Here is a 26,309-nt window from a genome sequence, read left to right on the forward strand (position 1 = left end):
AAAGGTTTTAGTAGAAAAGGTGGGCAATCCTCATGATCAGATGGATACGTTTAGCACAGACGTGGAAACTAACAGAATCAAAGGGAAATACTGGGAATGAAAAACAGGAACAGAGATGAGGAATGCCTCTACCTGGCACCACCAGCAGACTAGGCAAAGCCAAGGGAACAATCAGTGAACAGGAAAATAGGTCAGTGGATATTACCTACACTGTAAGACAACAGGGAAAAAGAGAGTGAAAAAAACAAAGCAAAACAAAAATCAGAAAAAGACTGTGGAACAAATGGCCCCAAAGACGTGTAATTGGAGAAGAGAGAACAGGGTAGGAATAACATTTAAAGAAATAAGAGCAAGGGATGTTCCAAAATTAATGACAGACATGAAACCAAAAGTCCAAGTTCAGAGAAGACCAAGCAGGATAAAGAGGGAGGAAAAAGAAAAAGAGCACACTAAGATGTATAATACTTAAACTCCTGCAAACCAAAAACAAAGAGAAACTCATGAAGGCAGCCAGAGAGAAAAAAACATGTAACACAGAGGAGGAGGGAGGGAGAGCCAGAGAGAAAAAGGAATAACAGAGAAGCAAGGGGAAACTGCGTATAGAACACTGAAATCATGGAAAGAGGGGACTGAACGCATCTGTTTGGCATAGACAATGTCTATAGAATACCCAAGAAACCTCAGGGCAGCTCCCCTACCTGGGATGACGCATAGCTAGAGGGGAGAAGCAGGATGGACTCTTTAATGTGTAAGTCAGTGCTGAAATTTTAAATTATTTTTTGAAAAGACAGCAAATATACATATTGCCAATCTCTTCTATCTTATGGAGATCTATAAACAACGGCCCCCATTCTGCCCAGTATGCCAAATTTTTCAGAGTAAACAGACCTTTCAAAAAGCTACACTTTGTTCTCAAGGGTAAGTAGTAACAGGATAAAGGGGCACTACATTCTACGCCAGGTCATCCCCAAACAGAACACAATTTCACAATGTCAAAACAACTAGACAAGGTTCATAAGCAAAAATCTTGAACGTTAGGGCACTTCATCAGCTGACTGCGGAAAACTCATCTTTAAATATGAGTTCTGGCTGCTACCTATGAGCCCTGGAGAGGAGAGGAAAAGAAAAAGGAAGGCAGAGAGAAAACAAGAGGGAGGAGGAGGAGAGAGAAGATGAGGGAGGAAAAAAACCAAAACTTGTAGCCGTGAGCTAAGTTCCTGAGCACTGGTGACCAAAGCTCAAGCGGTCGCTGTGATCAGGGTGCTCTGCCCTCACGGGGAGCTGGGGGGAAAGCCCCTGGGCAGCAGTCAGCATTCTTCGAAGAGAATCCTGAGATTCCTTTTTTAGGGAACAAAGTTTTATCAGACAGTATTTACACTGAATGATTCTTCATTTGCAGATATTCATACTTTTTTTGACTTTTCAAATAACAATGTATACAAGCAATCCAAATTTACACTGACACAAAGAAAATTTGTTTCTTTTCAAACTACATGTGATCCTGAAGATGAGCAATTAGTAGCTGAAGTGCAAGTCGCAGGTGTGGTTTGGACTTCCATTGACAGACCACAGTCACCCACCGTTCTTGTTGCTCGTTCGGAGGACCTTACCACCAGCAAAGGACTGAAGAGTCTGCAGCCTCTTCCTGATGGCCAAAAACAGCCACTCACCTATATGTAGACGGTTTTTACTGCCTCAACTCTCAATCATTTATTACCCATGGAATAATACATTTTCAACACAGTTCTTAAGTTCTAATGTAGTTCTTAAAAACTGAGAATTGATAAGGAAAATAATAAAAGGGGGAATGATCTTACTGGAGTTCCTGCGTTCATGTAGCTCTGCAGCTTGTTTCTCATGTCCTTTTCATTAAATTTGGCACTTCGCTTTACATAGATCCCTCCGTGCTGTCACATAAAAAAAAAAAGGGGGGGAGGGAAAGTATTTACTATTAAAATACCAAATGGCCAGTCATTAAAAAAGTAACTTTACTCCCCAAAAGAATAAAATTACATTTTAGGAATTAAACTATATTTAATACATTCAAATATTAGCATCTAATAAACATTTACCTGAAAGCTCTCCTAGGTTTCAACATAATTGAAATAAAAACTGCATGCTACATGGTACAGGAAAATACATGAACATTTAGTTTTGTTGACAGTTAAAAACGCTTTCATTTTTTAAAATAAAAAACTCGATCAATAACATAGTTCTTAGCTCTCAATTTTTCCAATGACGTAGAATCACTAAAAGTATCTTTAAAATGACAATACTTATGATCTTCAGGGATTTTTAAGACTGACCCAACTACAGATGTTTAGGTAGCACTGTTATGAACTCAACTGTGTTCCCCCAAAATTTATATGTTGAAGCCCTAACCCCCAATACCTGATGATATCTGGAGATGGGGCATTTAAGAAGGTAATCAGGTTAAACAAGGTTATTTAGCGTGGGTCCTAATCCAGAAGAAGAGGAGATTAGAACACCAACAGGCATATGCACAGAGGAGAGACAGAGGGAGAAGGCAGCTGACTACAAGCCAACAAGAGAGGCCTCGGCAAAAAGCAATCCTGATAATACATTGATCTGGCACTTCCAGCCTCTAGAACTGTGGGGAAATAAACGTCTGTTATTTAAGATCCAGACTGTGGTATTTTGTTAGGGCAGCCCTAGCCAACTAACCCAGGCACTGTCATACAAATTAAGGGATCCTTCATGAGACTTCGTTAAGTGTACCTCACCAAAACTTTGCATCAAGTCACCATATTATTTGCACTCGCTTGTGCTAATTTGAACTCATCTGTAAAATAAACTGACTGGCTGAACTTGATTTTGTCTTAACCAAGAATATGAGTAAAAGGAAATGCACAGATAGGAGCAAGGAGGGGACAGTATAAAGACTATAAAGAGGAGAGGAAGCGGGCGCCTGGGTGGCTCAGTTGGTTAAGCGACTGCCTTCAGCTCAGGTCATGATCTTGGAGTCCCTGGATCGAGTCCTGCATCAGGCTTCCTGCTTGTCAGGGAGTCTGCTTCTCCCTCTGACCCTTCCCCCTCTCATGTGCTTTCTCTCTCTCTCATTCTCTCTCTCTCAAATAAATAAATAAAATCTTATTAAAAAAAAAAAAAAAGAGAGGAAGCAAGGTGGCCTTCCATTCTGGTGGTGGTTCCTTCCAGATAGAAACTGGCGTGCCTGGGGGCGCCTGGGTGGCTCAGTCGGTTAAGCGGCTGCTTTCGGCTCAGGTCATGATCCCAGGGTCCTGGGATCGAGTCCCGCATCGGGCTCCCTGCTCTGCAGGGAGCCTGCTTCTCCCTCTCCCTGCTTCTCTGCCTACTTGTGTTCTCTATCTCTCTGTCAAATAAATAAATAAAATCTTAAAAAAAGAAAAAAAGAAAAGAAACCAGCGTGCCTGAGTGCAGAGGAAAAACTCAAGGTGCTCTACAGAAGGCATGTCACTGTTTGCCCAAACAGGACTGATTCATTCTTTACTGACTCTTTAGAATTAAAAGCCACAGCATGCATATACCACAACGTAATATTTCCCCAAGCTGTAGTGGACGTGATGCCTACTCTTGACATATTAGTTCTCACCTGTCATTTAACTTCTTAGTCTTTTTTAATTCAAAAACACCTGGGTTCTTTCCCAGGTATATGGAAGCTACAGAAGTGAAGACCAGGTACCTTTCCTTAAGGAACTTAAAAATTAGTGGGGAAGTGAAATATGTATACAAATAAGGTATCAAGAGAATCTGGTAAGTGTAATAATAAAGACAGCCCAAGACAAAAGCAGGGTGGAGGGAACTGCCAGGCTCGGGAAGGGTTTCATAATCGCATCTAAACTGGGCCTTGGAGGCAGAGGAAAGCATATTGCCTTGAACTAAAGCAACAGCTCAAAGAAGGATAGGGAGGGAGAAACCGATGCAGGCTAGAAAAAGAAAGGTGGGTTGCAGGGAGGCAGGTCACAGTGGAGCATGAATGCCACACATGGGAACTGGCACACGGTACAGTTGAGAAACACACACTTTGAGCAGATAAGCAGCTTGACCAAATGTATGCTGGAGAAGCAAATTAACGGCATTCTGGAAAATATCCTACACTAAATGTTTATTATGCGCCTGGCACTCATGCTCAACACTCTGCATTACAGCACACTATTTTTTAATATCCTACATATCATACATAAGTTTTAATATTAGTTTCTTAAGGTAATCATCTGTCAGATTCTGTGCCTTTAAATTCTCCTAGTTGATTTTTGTACACTTGTATTTTTGCTATTTAACTACCTAGGTGATCAGACATGTACATAAATGCACACCATTAAAAATGCCCAAGTAAAATCACTTCTGTTTGGAATAAATTATTAAACCCATAAAAATAAACAAAACAACCTATACATTTATATTAAGTGCATGCTAAATTTCCAAATCTAAAATTTTTATAAGCTACATATATAATGAAGAAAACATGGAAAAAGTTACCTGAGAAAAATAACACCCATACAGCGGAAGCCACTTTAACCCATCTTTCAGCACGTAGCGTACATGTCCAAGAGCATTCTGCCTGATGGCCAGAATGTCAGCAATAATCCAGTCAACTGCAAAGACACAGCCCAATTAGGGCATAAATGATCTGTATGTGAACTCCGGCATTCCTTTCCCAGAAACAGAAAAAGCCTCTTCACAAGATTATACTAGGAATATACTTTTGGATATATGAGAAGAATTTTAAAATTATATCAACTGTAGACATTTAAAAGTTACAAATTCCATTTATAAAAATTCTTTGTTGTTTTTTCCTTCTTTTTGCGTTCCTTGAAGGGCTTTTCATTTCAGAGGTAAAATGGAAAAAGTCACAAACCGCCATATGATACAAAAGTAGCATGAACAAAGAATAAAGTGCCTCTAATTCTTAGTCTAAAAAAATGAAATTATAAGCAAAAAATGGTTAAATGAAATTGTCATATATATTGTGTATATACTAATATGTTCAACACAAGGCAAGGACACTTCATCTTCCCTGGTGCCTTTCCAGGACACGATCCTAGGTTACAAAGTCAGCACAAAGATCTGAGGCCCACGGCTGTGCTGCCAGATACCTGCCCCTTACAGAAGCACAGCAGAGGTACCCAAGGGCCAGTAATGGGCGTACATGGGGATGTTAGCAACAAAGGGTCGCAAAAGCAAAAATGAGACATGAGTGTGTTGATAACAACAACACTTCTAGGAAGAGAGAAGAAATTCCAAACAGAAAGACTAGCCTGTGCTGAAGCAAAGAACCAGAAACCGTGTGCAGAAGGTGGCAAACGGGAGATGGTCGAAAGAGTCAGGGGAAATGAAACAAAATGAAGCAGGAAAACAGTAAAAAGTCTTGAAGACCAGAGACTTGGGTTTGAAAGCAAATGGCTATAAACTACTCCATCTCTCTGATAACAATGAAAACTGAACTGGAGTTTGGGATCCTTGGGAAAAAAAAAATGATAATCCCTGAAAAAAAATGTAGTCTTACTATCGCGTGTGTATCCAGGGCCATGGAAGCCAGAACAAAAGGACTGAATTAGAGGGGAAAATGTTAAAATAAAATCTATGGCAAATAAAAGCCTGGAAATTAAAGCAGTTAACAATAGTTTAAACTAAAATGAACAGTTTCCCACAGGATTACAGCTGTGTGAGATCCTTTAGACAATACATCACACTGGGGAGATTATCCCAAAGACAACTTAGCCAGTTAAACACTAAAAATTATTCTTGTGAAAAATCATGTTATCAATTATTGAAATCTCTTAATCTTTATCATTCACAAGTTCTTTCTTGATGACTTAAGTTATAATTACACAAATTCATTCTATGACAACTCCTTTTAAGTAGTGATGCAGATACTCTCCTACAACCAGGGATCCCTAGAAGCTGTGTCTGCCTGCTGGAGACACTGACGCTACAGAATGATCCACTATCTCTTTACTCTCAAGTATGTGACTTCCGCTGGAAGCCATCTCCCTAGCCCCTTCCTTCTCATTTAAATCACCTCAACAATACTGATAAACACAGCTCTTTCTGATTATGTTTTGGAAGCCAAATGATCCACCTTATAATAACTGTACCTAATGTAAATAAATTGTGAGAACTAAATGTACATCTGGAACATATTTGGGGTACAAGGCTAAAAACAAGATATGGTATCTTTTCCTGGAACAATTATCTTTTCATAGTTTGGAAGAATTTTTAATAACACATTTTTATATTGAAACAAACATGGCTACACATGGCCTAGAATGCATCTTTTAAAACTTTTAAGTGTAAAATGTGTCATGTTGGTATTAACTCTCCTGGGCTATGGCCTTAAACTTGCACAAATTTTAGTGGAAAAGCTTAAGAACTAACTTAAGTAGTTAAAAGACCCAGACTTTGTGCCATCAATTTTTGCTACTCAATTACCTTTACTTTTCCTGTTTATTCTCAACTAGGTTTTCTGCTAGGAGACGCTAGACTACAGCTGGGTTGCTGACAGCAGAGATGGGAATATGTACCTTTACAGTAACTATTCACACGGCCACAGCAGTGTCATTGTTCCTGTGACCTCTGAAGAGAGGAGAGCCAGCAAGAAAAGCGAGGCTTTTCTCATCTATGTTATTATGTAACGACAGTCCCTAAGTCACAAGGGTACTGCATAGTGTAACGGAGATCCTGGGCAGGAAGCACTTGTCTAGCATGGACCCAGCACCGCCTGCTCCTGGTTAGCTGCCATCATCGTCACCACCCCCACCACCCCTGCTGTTAAATGCCCCCCATAAACCAGGCATGCTGAGAGACTAGGAGCTAGCCTATGGAAATTGCCTAAAAACCCTGAGCAGTAGACATTCTCACACCTTATGAACAAGGCTAAGAGAAGCTAAGTGATTTGCCCACGGTCACACAGCCCACTGCCGAAGAGCAGATGAGCCAGGGTCTGACGGCAAAGCCCACACCTTTTTATGATAATCTACTCACCACATATTTTGTTAGTTGAGGCAAATATCACTGAAACCAAGAAAAGGGTGCATTTCCTGAGGTCAAGGTAAACAGTGTCAAAAGCAGGTATTTAAAAAGGCCGAGAGGAAGGAATAAGAGCCACTACAACCTCTCGGCAGAGAAATAAGTTAAGAGACTAAGAATACAGAGACAGCAAGGACACATCAAGTGAAAACACCAGAGAAGAGATACTAATTAAAACGTCAATTGTCTGGAACGTGAGGCCCAGAAGAGACTCGTATTCTGGCAGGCCTAGTAGAGGGCAAACCAGACAGTCCATGTTGAACAGCAGTCTTTGAAATATTCTTTCTGTTAATTACATTTTTAGATACTAATTTGTGGTTCTTAATATATCTCAGAAGGGTCTTAAGAAAAGGGTACCCAGACCCCACCGGCCAATGACCCATGACCATGGATAAGCTTCAGGGGTCTCTGGAACCTAACACTATACACAAATTTGTATGTGCCCATATCTCTGGGCATAATCTATCATATTCTGACTAAAACCTGCAATTCTGAAGTAATTTAAAAATCACTATCTAGTTATGTTCCTAGGTTATGGGTTTTTTAAAAGGCATTCAAAAAAAGTAGCTCTCTCAAATCCCGAAGGCTAACTGGTACAGAACGTGGTAGCAGAAAGTCTCAGGCCCTGAGGGGTCAGATAAAGGCACGAGGAAACGGCTCTCTGACCTGAGAAGTGGGACTTTTTTCAGGTCAGTTGTGGGCTGACTTTGGAGCTCATACTTCCCATATTACCTTCTAGTTCTAAACACACAAGTAGGAAACAAAACTGTTTTCTTCCAAATGTTTCCCGCCAAGTCCTCACTCTGAAGTAATGTATATAAAGGCCAACAGGTAGTAAGCACACCAGTGATGGCGGCGGGTCTCATTTTATTGCTGGTGTTACCACCACCGCCTCTAGGAGCGTGGGGAGTACTTACTCCACACGTTCACGCTAGTTCCACAGCTCTGTTAATACAACTATTTCACACTGAAACCTGGCAAAAAGGAAGTTGGCAGGGAACCCGAACAAGGAATTTTAAGAGAGAATCCTCTTTAAACACATAAAAAAACTTTAATAAAATGAACCAGTGGGTCAATATAAAGGAAATTTGGGTTGTCATGAGCCACTGCCTACCCTGGACCCATAAATCCTTTACATTTGGATACTGGAAGCCTGGTAGAAATACGCCGTCAGCAACAGAACAAGCAGCAGGACTGTTAGTAGTAAAGACCCGGTGTGTCTGCAGAAACAGTCAAAATCCAGAAGAAAGGCTGCTCTACCGGCCAGCGCTGGAAGCAGACACTGGCCCAATCAGGCTGCTTGCTTTGCTGAAGTCAAATGTAATTAAATTGTCCAAGCCAGTCACATTCATGAAGTCAGGGAAATACACAGACACATCAAAATTCCTATCAACCCTTTGTAAAATCAACTCTTGTGCCATAAAACTGAATGTAATCATTAATAAGCTAAATTGAGAAAAATGCATTTCAACTTTTTACTTTCTTTACCTTACCCATGGTACAAGTAGTAGTAAAAGCAACAAAATCATGAAGAGACACAGTTGACAGGAGGAAGATAAAGAACAGCCATAGGCTTAAGTGATTTTTCCAGTATCCTATAATCCCTCAGGTTGTTTTTAGCTTTGAACTTCTGGGTAGTACATTTCTTAAAGTCAGAAAAATGGAATTTAGGAAATGTGCATCACAGGCAGTTATAGGTTTGAAAAAATATGAAGTAGGATTTTCCTCTGGACTGAATTATCTGTAGAACTAAAAAGTACCTTAACCAACGTCAATTTCTTGGGCTTTGATACTGTACAACAGCTATATAAATGTCATCATTGGGGGAAAATTGACTAAGAGGTCACAGGACTCCATATACTATTTTTGCAAATTCTCGAGAATCTATAATTATTTCAAAATAAAAAGGTTTTTTTTTAAAGTGCTTTAAAATATATACTGCACTGTAATTGAAGACCAGAGTCTTCTGACAGAACAGCAAGCTATAATTAAACTAAAACATTTGATGAGGCCAAAGGAACTGCAGACATTAGAAATTAATACTGCCTTTAGGGAAGGGGTAGTCACTTATTAGCATCACCTTTCTGCTTAACAATCAAAAACGTAAAATGTGTACATACTTTGACCCAATTTTACGTCCAGGAACAGAACTTACAAAAGGAAGAATGCATAATTTATTTAAAAAACTATTCAAAGAAACAAAATAAATGAAAGAAAATGCCTCATTTACACCCATCAGAGGGAGAAAGGTAAATTTGGGAAAATTCATAGTTTTCCTATGCCTGACTTTCCAAAAAGGTAAAATCACAAAAACACAAGGTCACGATATAATATCTGCATTGAAAATTCATGTTTTAACAAAAACCAAAAAATTTTTCATTTAAATAAATAAAAACATGATTTTGAATGCCCATCTACTTTCTGTAGAAAACCTAAATTTCATGCAAATGAAATACAAACCTGTGCTTTGATGATTTGCTAAATATATTATATTTTCTTTATTTTTTGGCAAATCTCCATATAGCAATATCTAAAAGATAAAACAAAAGGAAACATTAATATTTCAAAACATGCACTACTGTAACAAACAAAACAGGACACTGTCAAAAAATCGACAAAGTCATGAATATTTCCACCCATGATTAACAAAAGTTAGATTTCTCTTAGCAGCATCAGAGACCATAAATGGCACATGTGTATAAAGTAGTTAAGTGGAGGGCAGGTTAATGGTTATAAAGTGAAACAGAATGATCAACACCCTCATGAGAAAAACACAACAAGCATTTATTTACTGCTTATAGTATCTGAAGCTTTTTCTGTAAGATACATCTTCCTTCAAAAAGCCCGCAGTGTAGTGGAAGAGACAGCCGTGTAATACAGTGACAGGAAGACGTAACACAAACATTATGAAAAGACGGCACATTTTAGATCAGAGAACTGTCGACTGAAGAGCAGAAGCAGCGTCATTAGGTGTGGTTTCGGCAGATGAGATGAAGGAAGGACATTCATGAAAAGGTGGACAAAGAAATGGAGTGGTGGTGTCTGAGGTGTCTGGGGCCCGTGGAGGCACCCCCAGCACTTTCGAGTCAAACGGCTGCATGCAGGACTGGTGAGCTGCAGCAAGGACCCCAGGGAGATCTGGACCAGAATGGGAGAAGTCTTTTGAATACCAAACTGAAGATTAAAGCTTTATTTTGTAAGTAACAGGGAAACCTGGCTCATGATTAGGACTCTCTATATCTCTGTAAAGAATGGAGAAAGTTCACTGGGGCACCTGGCTGGCTCAGTCGGTGGAGCGCGTGACTCTTGATCTCAGGGTCATGAATTCAAGCCCCATGCTGGGCAGAGGGCTTCCTTAAAAAAATAAATAAAATTAGAAAAACAAAACAAAACAAAAAAAAAAACAGAGAAAGTTCAGGATATAGGTGACTTCCAGGACTGGGGCGGGCGGGCGGGATGCAACATGCGAGCTGCACATGGCGGTTCCAACTCTAGCAGTCATTTTTTTTTTAATTAATTTTTTTTATTATGTTATGTTAGTCTCCATACAGTACATGATTAGTTTCTGATGTGCTGATCCATGATTCATTGTTTGCGTATAACACCCAGTCCTCCGTGCAGAACATGCCCTCCTTAACACCCATCACCAGGCTAACCCATCCCCCCGCCCCCCTCCCCTCTAGAACCCTGTTTGTTTTTCAGAGTCCATCATCTCTCATGGTTCATCTCCCCCTCTGATTTCTGCCCCTTCATTCTTCCCCTCCTGCTACCCTCTTCTTTTTTTTTAACATATAATGTATTATTTGTTTCAGAGGTACAGATCTGTGATTCAACAGTCTTGCACAATTCACTGTGTTCAGCAGTCATGTTTTATTTCTTAAACGGGATGGCGGGTGCACAGGTGTTCATTATGAGTCTGTAGTTCTGTCTTAAATATTTCACAAAATTGAGAAATTAAAAGTATATTTTTAAAGACTTTAAAGGAAAGGACTGCTAACAGTGTTTTGTTTTTTTATATCATTCAGGGCACTTTTGTCTCTCTCTCAGTATCCTGTCATCATGGGTTATGCAAGATTATGAATTAACTAAGGGTTTTTAGATCTATGTTTTTAGATGTCCACACAGATCTTTTGGTCACAACACTCTTCGTTAACATCTTCACAACAGAAGAAAATGACGTCAACTCAGCATCTCTGTAGAAAAGTGGAACTAGAGCACGTAACATTGCGGAGATCAGGGACGCAGACTGAGGTTCCGGTGCTCTTCCCCAGAAAACTATACCATGCTATACGTGTAATATGTGTTTACATATTTGCTCAATTTTTTATTAATAAAGTCTATCAGTGCCAAAAAACCAAACCAAACCCTAAACCAACAGTTTGATCTATGCAGGGTTAAAAGAGGAGTTCTTGCTCGTGAACGATCCCCATTCTCTGGCCAATAAGCAGGAACTGCTTCCCAGCATGGGTACAACGCACTGTGCTGACAATACTGCAGCCACGACCTTCTGTTTTGGGGCTTAAGCTCCCTGGATGGGGCATCACATTTAAAGGTTTCGATTTAATTGATTCAACCTGATTAGCACTCTTTGGAGACCTGCCTGCCCCCAAGCTGTCCAAGAAGAGGCTCTCCCTGTCCTCTCCTGCTCAAGCTCTGAGCTTGATTAATAGACTGCCAGGCTGCAGCCTTTGAAGGCAGATAACAGACAAGTTATTAAAAGGCATTTTTTTTTTTTTAGTTTGATTGTGGTAATTCTGGCGTGTTCCAACTGGATGGGACCAGCAGCACAGGCTGTGAAAAAAATCACCCAAGGCAGAATGAAGGAAACAGAAGTTTACTGAATACACTGCAAGACAGGAGCAGGAAGGACGGCCAGGAGAGACTGTCTACCTAGGCGGGGTGAGGGGCTGTAGTAACAGGGCTGGGAACATACGGAATTCGCCTGGTTGTAAGCAGCCCACTGACAGGTGATGGCCTATAGCCACTTGCAGGTGGGTCGCTTGATGAGCCTGTTGGCATTCAGCTCAGGGGTCCCTGTGGGCCCTTTTCCCTTGCTCACGTTTCCACTGCTGAAGCCTGCTGCCTAAAAGTGGCCTCTGTGGTATCTAGAGAAAGTAAGTAGTGAATTTAATTGGGCAAAACAGAAGGAGAAAACATAGTTCTACTGTTAGATCACTCTGAAGGAAAAAACCCTAATTCATAGCCACTGAAGGGAAAATGTATACCTACATCTTTCATACTTCTAAAGTTATTCTTCAATATGCATAGTATCTCGCTGAAATAAAAGGTATTTCCAAATAAAATGCAAGAAGATGGGGAAAAAAAGAGTAAGCCTTTCACAAAACATAATTTAGTTATCTTAAAGTAAATATTTGGGCTGACTGCCTATTTAAATTCTTTCATTTGCCACTATAAATTGGTTGGAATTCCACAGAAATAAGTTAGAAAAGAGTAGCCTTTCATAGTTAAAACCTGAAAAGATCTAAAAGCGAAGTACATGAAATTATGAACTACAAATCTTACTGGAATAGTTGCAAATCATTAAGTACTTTGAATTAATGTTGATTAACCAAAGAAAGGAATGCATAATTACAATTTTAGGTATCAAATATATGCAGTTTTAAGGCCCTTCACTTGGTTTATTTCCAAGATTTCAAAGAAAACATTTCATTCTAATTTAAAACTGTCAGATTTCTTTCATTCATTTAAGTGGAAAGTTTTTAAATTTACTAACAAGGAGGGGAAGAAATGCAGATTCTGAAAATACTTAACAGTTAAGTATTTAACAGTTATTAACAGTTATTACTACCTTATTAACAAATATATGGTTAGATAGCTGTAGTATCTAAATTTAAAAAAAAGTTCCTAAGAACTTACAAAATACCTATACATATAAATTATTAAATGATTATGTAGGGACCAAGGGCAGGCTGCCCCTAGACGGGCCACTTTGGTATAAAGATTAAGTTAAAAGTAATCAAAACCCAGCAGATGCAGGAAAACCTATCTGCCTGGCTCTCAAAGGCCTAAATTTGCACAGAAAAGGAGAGCCTGTTCCAGGAAGAGAGCTCTAAATAGACTCCCCTTTACCTAAGAAACTGATCTGCATAATAGGGCACCTCCTTTCACCTTCTTGCCAACAGCCTTCTTCTTGTATCCTAAACCCCTCTCCCCCTCTTTAGCTCAGGTAAGCTTTCCATTGACTATCTTTGGAATCTCATGTGTGTGTGGCGTCCCCATACATACACCTATTAAATTTGGTTATCTCCTGTTGATCTCATGGCAATTCGATTCTAGGTCCTGCTAGAGGGACCACAGGGCAGAGGAAGGTCTTCCTCCCCGACAATTATATGATGACCTATAAGCCTACCAGCACTCTCATTGTAATCATCTTAAATCCGCTCATCCTCAGCATGCATTTACCTTTTCTCCAAAGCTTTCCCACCTCCTAACCCAGAGCCCAGGATTAATCACACCCCCCCCCCTTTTGCCCTGGAACAAACCCCGTTCACACTATGGGAGCCTCAACCACAAATTGTGCATATTTATTTGTAAGTCACCTGTGTGCGTGTGGGGGGGGCTCATAAGCTCTTCTGTGGCAGGGTCTTCATCATTTTTCTACCCCCAGAGCCCAGAACTCAGATGGTTTTCAGCACAAGTTTACTGAATCATTAAGCTGCACTTTTATTTTTCACAAGTAGATAAAGCTAGATCTCAATTTCAGCAGTAAAGGTTTTGGAATAAACGTAAGTAAAACACTTTAAATGCACCAGTGACTTAAGGCATTCTGTGAATCTTCTAGTACATGTATTTTGAATCACATTAATCAGGTCTTTTGCAGGTAATTTGTTCCTTCAAAACAAGGCACATGAAAAACATGGCTTTTTTTGTTCCTCCTAATTATTTAATTTTAGGTTCATCATAACTGTTTGATTTTAGCTCATCCATTTTTTAAAAGCTCATCTAAAGTCTCTATAGAGGGGCACCTGGGTGGCTCAGTCAGTTAGGCGTCTGCCTTTGGCTCAGGTCATGATCCCAGGGTCCTAGGATGGAGCCACATGTCGGGCTCCCTGCTCAGTGGGGAGCCTGCTTCTCCTTCTCCCTCTACCTGCCGCTCCCCTGCTTGTGCATGCGTGCTCTGTCAAATAAATAAATAAAATCTTGAAAAAAAAAATAAAGTCCCTATAGAAAAAAGAACAATTTTTCCTTTTCATTAATTCAGAAGGGGACAATAAAAATGCTCTTTGAATAATTACCTTCATTGCAACTGATCCTCTAGTTACTATTCTGCTTTAGTCAGACAAATTTGTTTAATTTGCACAAATCAGCTATCAGAAGGCAGCCTAGGGACACCTGGGTGGCTCAGTCGGTTAAGCATCTGCCTTCGGCTCAGGTCATGATCCCAGGGTCCTGGGATCAAGTCCCGCATCGGGCTCTCTGCTCCGCGGGGAGCATGCTTCTCCCTCTGCCTCTGTCTCTCATGAATAAATAAATAAAATCTTTATAAAAAAAAAAAAGAAGGTGGCCTGGACGTAGATGTAGAATTCTTTCACCTCACCTTGACCATATCTTTATATTGTTTTTAATTTTCTCCCATGATATGTAAACAACCTAAAGACTCTTTTGTATCCTGAAAAAAGGGAGTAAAATGGAATCTACAGTGATCACATGTTTAACGTAGTAGAGTATCTAATAATACCACCAGGACATAAATGTACACCATTCTTTTTTTGTGAGAAAAAAAAAAACACAGATTCTTCATTTATCTCAATAATATCCATTTTCTTTCAGTATGCAAAATGAAATATTTTTTTATTTTTATTTATTTATTTATTTATTTTTAAAGATTTTATTTATTTATTTGAGAGAGAGAGAATGAGAGACAGAGAGCATGAGAGGGAGGAAGGTCAGAGGGAGAAGCAGACTCCCTGCCAAGCAGGGAGCCCGATGCGGGACTCGATCCCAGGACTCCAGGATCATGACCTGAGCCGAAGGCAGTCGCTTAACCAACTGAGCCACCCAGGCGCCCATGAAATATTTTTTAAAAAACTTTTTCACTCCCCTTAATATAGACTCTGTTGAGGACGACCAGAGTATGCTATCCCAAAATATGCCACATTGGCATAAGGATATTTTGAGGTGAAGAAAGTGAGAAACATCAGACACACGAAGACCTTTCTGGCCTCCCCCTTTCTGCCGAAGTCATAAGCTTCCCTTTGTAAGGGTGATGTTAATACCCATTCCTAAAGGTGTTCCCTTCTAGAGTGCCAGAAAGACCAGCAATAGCACGAGAAGTCTGCACAGCAAACCTTACTAAACCACCCTTACCTATCACACATTCCCTAGTGACATGCCCACAATTTACCAGCCCTAACGGCACAAAGCCCTTTCTCTGTCTAGTCATGTTTCCAGAAGTTACTGCCCTTTTTTAAAATGACATATAAACCCCTCAAACTGAGTCTATTCACTTCTTTTGATTTTCACTTCTTTTCTGTGAGGCACCAATGCATGTAAAAATATTAACATCAGTAAAATATGTATGTCTTTTCTGCTGTTAATCTGACTCTTGTCAGTTTAATTTGCAGACCTCAGCTATGAACCTAAGAGAGTAGAGGAAAAGTTTTTCTTCCTCTACACTGCAACATAATAGTCACTAAGAGCACAGGTTAAAGTATTTGATTTGAATTAAGACTTGGATTTGAATCCTAGTCTATCACCTTAGTAACTGTGTGAAATTGAGCAAAGTCCCTTACCTCTCCACATCTATTTCTTTACATGTAAAATGAATGTCCTAACAGCAACTACTCCTAATTAATGAGATGAGATAAACTACTTCACACAATGCCTTGAACATAGTAAGCATCCCCCCAAAAGTTAGCTGCTGTTATTATTATTGTCCAATAAAGTGAAATTTTTTGTTCACAACTGTGTTAAGTGATTAATGGGTAAGAGGGAAAAAAAAGTCTGATTACACAGAAATGCAGCTATAAATTGTTTTAATAAGATTACATATATAATTTACACTTTATGATGTTCATAATCATTTGAAATGAATTTTTAAATGTATTTTTAGGCCAGTGAAATATATCACGAGTTAACCAGTAAAAGATTTCTACTGTAATGCATACAAACACGATGGTCTTTTTCTGCCCAATCTCAAGCAACACTTCATTGAATAGGAAAATTACAATGCCCTCTGAACCAAGATCAAAGTAGAAACACAGTCATGTCTAATAAGCAGTATGCTAAAATAATGATCATGCAACATTTAAAAGGAACCTTACAAATCACAAAGCTTTCTTATACATTCTTCACGTGTGTCCCTTGGTACTGTCCTTATTCTACAGGGTGTTTTGCTGAGCACCTACGACATGCCAGTCACTGAGCGCAGTTTCGCATGGTATCTCATTTAGTCTTCAAAAGAGCATGACAGTAAGTATTCCACTGAAGGAGGAGAATACTGAGCTGAGAAGCTTATTCAAGTTGACACACACTATGGCAGAGAGCTAGGAATTACACTCCGGTTTCTCACACCAAGATCCGAAACTCTTTCGAATGCTATAAAACTATTCTCTGCAAAAATTCGAAATAAGAACTTTGAATGAGAAACCTTCCCATATATTAGAAGCTTGTGTGGGGGTGCCTGAGTGGCTCAGTCATTAAGCATCTGCCTTCGGCTCAGGTCATGATCCCAGGGTCCTGGGATCAAGCGCCACGTCGGGCTCCCTGTTCCACGGGAAGCCTGCTTCTCCCTCCCCCACTCCCCCTGCTTGTGTTCCTGCTCTTGTTATCTCTCTGTGTCAAAAAAAAAAAAAAAAAAAGCTTATGTGATTTTTTTCAGTCTGAAGACTAAGGAGATAAGAAACTCATGAGAAAAAATAAGTAGACATAAAAAATTTTCCTCCAGAAATGCAAATGCAGACAGGGAACAAAGCAATACCTAAGCCAGGAAGAGCAACTGACATTCACTACCCGGGCTCTACCTTCCACACACCCATGCTGAGCCGCACAAGCTCCCTACAGTGAAGCAAGGCTAGGACTCAGCTGCATTGCTCCTGTATTCCCATGACTCTTGATTCTTTTCCTTCTTTTATAACTTACTTCATACACGCTTTTTGTTTTAAACTGACTTCTTTCTACACTGCTAAGCTGTGTGTTGAGAGACTATTTTCTCATTCTAAAACATGAGTGCCTAGGGGCACCCGGGTGGCTCAGTCGGTTAAGCATCTGCCTTCGGCTCAGTTCATGATCTTGGGGTCCTGGGATTGAGCCCTGAGTTGGGCTCCCTGCTCAGCGTGGAGTCTGCTTCGCCTTCTGCCTCCTCCCCCCTGCTTACGCTCATGCTCTCTCTCTCAAATAATTAAAATCTTTAAAAAAAAATAAAATAAATAAAATAAAACATGAGTACCTAGCATGTGGTTAGCACTTTAGGTGACGCTCCTTTCCAGGTATCACCCCCTGGTTTCTTTTTGGTTCTGAAATCCCCACCTGAAGGCCAGGAAGAATAAAGCTGTTTTCCAAATACCACTTCCATATGCATACAGTCCTCTAAAATACCCAAGCAACACTTGCTTATTTGGGGTTTCCATTGCTAGTTCCCACAGAGAAAGGGGGAACAAAATAAGCCTTAGAGAGCTGCGTAGGTTCAAAAGTAGCGAGAAGTACAGGTTTTTATTGACAAGCAAACAAAGGTTTCTCTATATCGCTGGCTGTTGCAGAATGTCCTCTTTATAAGGTCTCTGACCTTATTCTTTCTCAGTCTTACTTCTGAGCGTACAGTTCATGTTTCTTTCCCCTTTATCTATTTAAGTAAAGAATACAATTAGACTCACTAGACCGGTAGTCTCCATTAAATCAAAGCCTGTCAACCAGTAAGCCCAGTCAAGGACCCACCCCAGTTAAAAGTGAGATTCATCTACATTTCCACAGACAGCAGATCAGTATCCCCTGTACTCTGCCCTTTTATTAAAAGGGGAAAATTAAGTTATTCTCCCCTTTATTGCTATCTCCACAAGGTTACAATCTTGTAGAGGGGTCAATACAGGCATTAAAAGATGCTAATGTTATGTTAATATTTCCTGTGTTAATTACATGTGTGATGCTGACACCGAGAGGGGGTGAGGGAAAGATGAGGCTTCAGCTGGAAGAAAGCATACAGAGAAGAGTCCAAAGGCACATGCTTGAAAATGCCCTGGTGATTTGGGAGACTGGGGAGGAAGCAGCAGTTGGGCTACAGTGAAACCAATAAATGGAAAAACTGGCCAGGGCAAACTTTAGACAGCTCTGAAGGCCACACTTAGGAGTCTTCAGTTTCATTCAGTTATCCACTGAGGGCCTCTTTTTCCTAAACAGACCACAATATTCACTCCCGTTTGAAGTAAAGATTCGAAGCACCTCATACAGCCTTCTTAAAGAACCCAGGCAAAGTTATTTTATCTTTGTGTCACAAAGCTAACAAACACAAACACTCCAATTTCAGTATTATCCTCTACTGGAATTGTTTGTCCCTATTTTTCCTAGTATGAATAAACTAAGAGCAGGGATCTCATTTCAACCAACATAACCACACCATTGAGTAAAGCCAGAGTGCCTTGTACTGAATCCTGCCTTACCTACTACGAGTGTGAACTACAGGTGCCTCAGTTCTCATTGGTAAAATGGGAAGAAGCGTGCCTACGTGGTCAGAGTGACAGGACTGATATGCCAAAACACCTGGCACAGTCAGCTCGCACTCAACACCAAGTTTGTTACGGAACCCTTCCTCTCCTTTCTCTTCCACATCCTGTCCACAAAGCCGTACCAGCTACTTCGAAAACAGATCTGGGAATCTTTACATCCTCTCCATGTCCACTCTGTCCACAAGTCTGACCACCATTTCTTGCCTGGATTACTACAAATCCTCCCCAATTGGCCCCTTTTCAGAGCTCCATGCAAATGTCACTGGTTTGGGCAAAGTTCCTCAACCACTAGTCTAACAATTTCACAGAGCACAGTACATGTTAATTTTCTTGTTCCCATCTGTGTCTCACTAGAGGGTGAGCTCCATAAGGGCAGGGATCTTGCCCACGGTTTTCTTCACTGTATCCCTTAGCGTCCACCTAAGGATCTGGAACAAGGTGCACACTCCAATACTGCACGAATGAAGGAGTGAAGAGTAGTTTTTAGGGATTCATTAGAAGTTATTACTTAGTTTTGGATTGCATTATCAACCCGTGTTTAAGAAACCATAATAAAATGAGAAAATATTAAAGGAAAAATTAACTTCTAAGTCCATTTAGGAAGAGTCAACTCTCGGTTCATTCAGCTCTACAAATTCAGACAAATTCACGAAAGAGGGAAATTAAATTATGTCTATAGACTCATATTTTCCTTTCCTCAACAGCACAGATGCGTCCCCATAGGTTATAGACATACTGGGTACAACTATAAAACCCATCCGAGAAGTTAATGTATTGGAGGAGTCTTCCCACAATTTACATTTATTTAAAAGCTCTTAGAAGAAATCTAAAGTTACACACCAAATTGTTGCATACCTGGGAAAGGTGTGTGTAGGCAGAGGGAACTTTAACTTTCTCAAAATATTTTGGCAGTGTTTGAATGTTTTTTTGCATCTGTGATTTAAAATAGAAAAATAAGACATTAAAAGGAATCTTACACCAATGCAAACAAACAAAAAAATTGCTTGCTCAATTAGGGATTTTTATTTATAGAAAGTATAAAAACAAGGTTCTTTTTTTTTTTTCTTTTAAAGATTTTATTTATTTGACAGAGAGAGACACAGCGAGAGAGGGAAAACAAGCAGGGGGAGTGGGAGAGGGAGAAGCAGGCTTCCCGCGGAGCAGGGAGCCCGATGCGGGGCTCGATCCCAGCACCCTGGGATCATGACCTAAGCCAAAGGCAGACACTTAACGACTGAGCCACCCAGGTGCCCTAAAAACAAGGTTCTAATTACAGTTTTCTAAAATTTTCCTATAAGTCTATTCCCTGGCCAGACTTAAAATGTGTTAGACTGGAACCCTATTTGATTTGGGAAATGTTTAATTTCCTCTATGAAAGGCTGTTGTCATTCTTAAACACACACATGCAGAAGCACAACCAAACCTGCCTGTCTCTGTCTTGCCCCAGCTAAACTGAAGGAAGTAATCTCAGGTCTTTTAAGGTCTTCACATGGATGATAAATAAGCAGAGAAAAAGGAAATTAAGGATACAAAGTATTTATATTCTCTTTAGGACTACTGATATTCAAGAAGACTCTGGGCAACGTTTTAGCAGAAATGCAGACAGAATCCAGATGTGGTAAAAAGGAGGTGGACCTGTAAGGTCCCTTCTCCCATTCTAAATAAACATATTTTATTCGAAGAGTTTAGCTGCCCTCACCACAAGATACAGAATACAAATTTAACTGAGAGTCTAGGACTATGTTTGATGAAACAGTGCTATAGAAAGAACCAGTTATAAATGGTCTCCAGATATGAATGCCTTGGTTGTTCCTAAGGAACTTGAAACAATGTTTCAATTAAAAGTATGAATTATTAGAGAAGTTAAGAGTATTCTAACTGAACATATTAAAAAAAATCAAAATCTTAAGCTTAAATTCTGTTATCTTGTTTCCAGTATTTTTTGAACTATTTTATACTTGAAGTAGGTCAGCTGAAAAACTAAATTTATCTTCTCTCAAAGTCCACATTTTGTTGTTCTATCATGTTAGCATTTGAGAAAGAGCAAATTAGAAGATAGGGCCATTAATGTAAAATACATTTTAAAGTAAATTCCAAGTGTTACAGAAGGATTTAAGCAGGAAAAAAATTTGATTAAAATATTTATTACATGTTATTAAGGAGGCATGTATTATATCACTAGATATTTTTGCCCTGCTAATATCAATGATCAGTTTTTAGTTCATTCCTTTGGAAGGAGGAAAAAGAGAATTTTTTTTTTTTTAAATAATGAGAAAGGAATTCTGATATTTAGAAAAAAAATACATTAACTTTCAACAGCTTCCAAAACAACATGTTAAGATTTTTCATTACCTATCATAACTATTACAATGATTATTTATGCAGAAATCTCAACATTCGGGACAGCATCCTAGGATAGAAATTATGGTAAATCTGATTTCCCCTCACCTCGAGGTTATAGTAACTGCATCACCGTCCATCCTGCAGGAATCCTCACTGCTGCCTCTGCCAGTTAATGCCCCTCTTTCTTTCTACCTTCCCACAAGTTTTCCTGAAACTCCAGCTCCAAGAATAAGCCGGACTAAGTTATGACTAGGTTGAATGGTGACCCCCACAAAAGACTGTCCATGTCTTAACCCTGTAACCTATGAATGTGACCTTACTTGGGAAAAGGGTCTTGGGCTAAGGATTCTGATTTGGGGAGCTCATCCTGGATTATCTGAGTGGGCCCTAAACCCAATGACAAGTGTCCTTATAAAAGAAAGGCAGAGGGAGATCCGACAGGCAGAAGAGGAGGAGGAAATGAGATCACGGAGGCAGATTGTGGATTATATAGCTACAAGTCAAGGAATGCCCACAGCCACTGGAAGCTGAAAGAGCCAAAGAAAAGGTTGCCCTAGAGCCTCAAGACGGAGTATAGGCCAACAAACATCTTGATTTCAGACATTTGGCCTCTAGAACTGTAAGAATAAATTTCTCTTGTTTTAAGCCACTAAATTTGAGGTGATTTGTTATGGCAGCAACAGAAAAGAAATACAGTTATTTGAATCCGTGTGCCCCAAAATAATAAAGAGGCTTGTGTTGATTTTCAATGGATCTCAAATTAAGTGAGATAAATGAGACTTTTAAAATCCTTATTGCTTATTCCAAAGTAAATGGTGAAGGTACCCTTTTTTGTTTCAGTACTAATAAAATTCTAGAACCTAAAAGAATAAATTATAAACGAAAATTTTAGCAACAGTGATTGAAATGCTCTCCTGTGTCAAAAATGCGTGTGAAAATAAAGTAGTGGAAATAGGAAAGAACAGATATTTAGCTAGAATCCAATGGAACATTCAAGTATACATGCTGAACTGGCTTACCTGCCAAACACAGATCACCACCTTCATGGACCTACTTCTCTTCAGCTTAAAAATTCTATACATAAAAAAATATTCTGTTACACTACTATGAGCCATTTCTTTTTTAAAATCTAGAATTAAAAAGCATTAAAAATTCCATTTAAAAAATTCTAATTTATGTTCAACATCACTAATAGGCAGGCAAATGCAAATCAAAACCATAAGTTATCACCTTACACCTGTCAGAATGGTTAGTATCAGAAAGACATTTAGCAAGGATGTGGAGAAAAGGGAAACCTCATGCACTGCTGGTGGAAACGTAAATTGGTGCAGCCACTGCGGAGGTTCCTCAAAAAATTGAAAATAGAAATGCTACCTGATCCAGTAATTCCACTATTGGGTATTTACCCCAAGAAAACAAAAACACTAATCAAAAAGATATACATGTACCCCTGTGTTTATTGCAGCATTGTTCACAATAGCTGAGATACGGAAGCAACTTAAGTGTCCACTGATAGATGAAGACGACGTGCTACACAAACACAAACACAAACACACACACACACACACTGGAATATCACCCAGTCATAAAAAGGAATGATTTTGGCATCAGAGACAACATGGTTGGATCTAGAAGGTATTATGCTAAGTGAAATAAGTCAGACAAATACCGTTCGGTTTCACTTTATATGTGTTATCTAAAAAACAAAACAAACAAAAAAGAAACAAACCCATAAATACAGAGATCAAACTGTTGGTCACCAAATGGAAGGGGGTGAAAAAACCGATAATTTAAATATAACTCTACAATGTATATAATTTAATGGTGAACTTCCTTTCGTCCAAAAACTTAAATTACTAGCACTTCTTCAGAAATGAATCAACATTCTTTTATACAGAACAAAGATGAGGACCATCTCTGTTCTTTGCCAATTAGAGGTGAAAAACAATTCAAGAAAAAAAAAGTCCCCTAGCAAAATAAGAAAAACAAGACAAAATGTTAATCAAAACTTTACAATGACAAAGTCACTGATGAAAACTAGTAAGTAAAACTAAGAATAAGGTGACAGAATGTCCTTATAGATAAATTCCCTTTCCTTTACTATCCTGGATATTGTCATTCATGCATTTATAAAAGGATATCTGATGGCCCTCAAGTGTAATTCAAAGTTTTATTTAATGCGTGTTCTTTAAAGTTTGTTAGGAATTCTGGAACTGACTGTCCACTGATGATCAACAGATTCAATTTTTTTAAAAACCATGTGCTGAGAACTCAAAAATAAAACTGGAGGTCTACACTGAACAGGGTATAAGGTAAGACATACAATTTAGAAACACTGAAATTTTACAATCATTTTTAAAATAAGAAACTTGCTAAACACATAGTACTTCACTGGTATATTATATATTATATTGCATGGAACACGCTATATTCTTTGAACAAAAATGAAATAATCCACCAGAGGTAGTACTATTTTCCTAAAAGGTAACTGACTTTGTCCTATGTTCTGTCTATATCCTAGTCCAGGTCAGTTGTCATCTGATGTGAAATTAAATATTTAATCATGACAAAACCATACATTTAGACAAAGGCTGTGAAATAAGAGCAAAGGGGGGGAAATGATTGGTCTGAATTAGTGAAAATTTTAAATGAAGCCCATTTTAAAAGTCAATTAACAGGAAACCATGATCTGGAAAAGCAATCTTTCTTTTCTAGGAAGCGCTTACAGATACCGGTTTAAATGTAGGCCCTGGCTTCTACTTCCCTTCCCCCAAACAACCTCCAACTGGGGCAAACTCAGAGTCATCAGGGATCCACAGCAGTGCAACTGCAACCTGAAAATAGTAGCTGGTTGACAACAGGGTGAAAACAGCTGCTCCAGGAAAAAAAAAAAAAAAAAAAGACAAAAAGAGAAAACCAATGCCATCCCATTCCCTTCAACCCAACCCCGACTAAGAAAAGAAAAAAAGAAAAAAAAGAGGGCTAACTGGATATAAGGAATAACCAAGAGTCAAGCTCTTTCATTCAGATTGGGAAATAAAAGGAAAATTCGCAATTGTTATTTTTGTAAAAGAGACTTCAAATAACTAAAGGGGGTCTTCTACATTTTTTCTTTTTCTCTTTTTTTACAAATTTAATCTGCAGATCCAATCTCCACAGAAAAAGTAACAGAAAGTCATCAGGCAAAAAATTAGCCACACATTTGAGCCTAGGGTAAGTTGGCAAGAATTTTATCTACGGTAAGGCTTCTACAGTAACAAATGTATTAATTTCCTCATCCAGCTTTCACTTATACTGCGGAAGAATGCAAAACAAAGTTGTACTTATTGTCCAAATAGTAACAGTCATCTGTTTCAAGAGGTCTCCGATTTTTACAAGCGCCCTTTTGACTTCAAACATTACCAATCTTCTGAGACCAAACGCCAAAAACTTGTCAACTGCTTGCCCTACTTAAGTGTTCGTGTGCACCTACTTAGCAAAGCACCGAGACAGGCAGTTACAAAAGATGGGGAAGGGGGGGCGGACGATCCAACTTGTGGCCTCAGAACAACATAACCACAGCTTCCTAGCGATCTTGGGGCACCTGCGGCAAGGAAGTATCGGACCAAACCCCACCCAAGAACGTGAAACTTCCCTCGCCGAGGGAGGACAGGGTGATGGCACGTGTTCTGGGGGCCGCATGTGCCAGGCAGAGCTGAACGATCCCAAAGTACCCAGGGGCGGGGGGCGGGGCGCGGGGTGAATGGTTCCCAGCGGGGACCCGGGTGGAGAGCGGGCAGGCAGGGGCGGCGCGGGGGAGCGGAGGGCGGGCAGTGCCCCTCACCTGCACGCCGGTGTAGTTCTCGAAGAAGAAGAGCACCATGCTCTGATAGATGCAGTAGAGCCGGTCGTCCACCGCCTGGTACAAGCGGGAGGGCAGGAAGGCGGAGAGCAGCCGCCAGGCCCCCCAGGCCAGCACGTAGGTGGGGGCAGTGCCCAGGAGCACGGCGGCCGGCAGCACGCAGCGCATCGAGTACATGTGGAGCACCAGGGACAGCAGCATCCTGCCGGGGCCGCGCGCGGAAGGCTCGGCCGGCTGCTCCCCGCCCGGGACGCCTCCAGGCCGCCCCGCGGCCCTCAGCCCGCGGCCAATCACGGGGCCGGGCCGGGCCCCGCCACCGCCCCCTCACCTCTCCGGGCAGCCGGCTGCACCTGAGACGCCCAGCCCGAGCCCGCTCCGGCCGCCGCCCCCAGCCGCATGGGCCGCGCGGCCGCCTGACGCTGGGCCGGCCCGCGAGTGTGGCGCCGGGCGCGCTGCTCGCGGCCGCGGGGCAAGGGGATGCCGCGGCCCTCCGAGGCTCAGTAGCTCAGAAGCGTTTACACCCCTTGACCCTCGCCCGTCGCCCAGCGCCCCTGACGGGGGCGGGGCTCCGCGGCAACAACACGCCGCCTGATTGGCCTTCTGTTGCCATAGTCCCCCGTAGGGGGCGGGAGTCCGTGAACTTAACACATCCTCTGATTGGTCGAACGCGCTGACAGTTGAAGCGCAACTGCCGACCGGACGCGCGGCCAGCCAGGGTCTGTCCGCTACGCATGCTCCAAAGCTTCGTCTCGGGCAGACGCGGGAAGGAAGGTGGCGGCTGACAGGCCCCGTAGGAGAAGGTGCGTGCGGGCCGGAGGAGGGGGCCCGGGCGGTCTTGGGTCCCGTCCGGTGGATTCTGGGCCCGGGGTGGTTGGAGGGCAGGCCCCGCGTTCCGCTCGCACGCTCTGTGGGCCCCTGGTCCCCGGGATGCCCTGTGTCTCAAATGTGCTGCAGACCTTGCTGTCTCCAGTCGGGAGGACTCACGCATTCAGCAAATATTTGCCAGGCTGAGTTTGGGAAGGCCAAATCGACAAACCTGGACCGGTACGACGGGGTGTGATAAGCGCTATCAGAGCTCCGCCCCGGGTCATCCGCCCAGGGCTCGGCTCGGCGGGATGCCCCCCCTCCTCCTCTGGTGGCTCCCGCACGGTCCGCCTTGCCCGCTGCTTCGCCTTCTCCCCAGCGAGCGCGCCCGACTCCCTCCCTCCCCCTCCCCCGCCACTAGGGTGGTTCGGAAGCAGGCCGCTTCTTCCATCACGGTGGTGACGGGACTTGCCTGTTAGCTGGCGCTCGGCTGGACAGCCTTTTCACGAGGTGCTTTGCACACTTTGTCAGACCTTTCAGGTTCACTCCGGCTTCACTTCCTCAGCGCCTGGGTCTCCGTCTTCCCATTTTGTTTCAATAAGGAGCCTCATTTT

At 41.1% G+C, this 26,309-nt stretch overlaps 1 protein-coding gene across 4 annotated transcripts in view; it reads right to left on the bottom strand.

Moving 5' to 3' along the window:
* The window catches only part of AGPAT5 (1-acylglycerol-3-phosphate O-acyltransferase 5), a 78,924-nt gene extending 53,503 nt beyond the window's left edge, over positions 1–25,421 (bottom strand). For 3 of the 4 annotated variants that reach the window (XM_064585720.1, XM_064585719.1, XM_064585718.1), the window contains exons 1-4: positions 24,874–25,394; positions 9,490–9,559; positions 4,480–4,595; positions 1,818–1,907 (exon numbers count right to left, since the gene is read on the bottom strand). In XM_064585720.1, the coding sequence (XP_064441790.1) occupies positions 1,818–1,907; positions 4,480–4,595; positions 9,490–9,559; positions 24,874–25,092 (495 nt within the window). In that variant the 5' untranslated portion in view covers positions 25,093–25,394. Of the gene's footprint in view, positions 1–1,817; positions 1,908–4,479; positions 4,596–9,489; positions 9,560–24,873 lie in introns of all 4 variants that reach the window. The other variant, XR_010409745.1, reaches the window with a different exon arrangement.
* Between the last annotated feature and the right edge of the window lie 888 nt (positions 25,422–26,309).

The sequence above is a fragment of the Mirounga angustirostris genome, unplaced genomic scaffold (assembly GCF_029215605.1).
Source record: "Mirounga angustirostris isolate CCGP_5_RB_7025 unplaced genomic scaffold, mMirAng1.0.hap1 SCAF_2, whole genome shotgun sequence".
NCBI lineage: Eukaryota > Metazoa > Chordata > Mammalia > Carnivora > Phocidae > Mirounga > Mirounga angustirostris.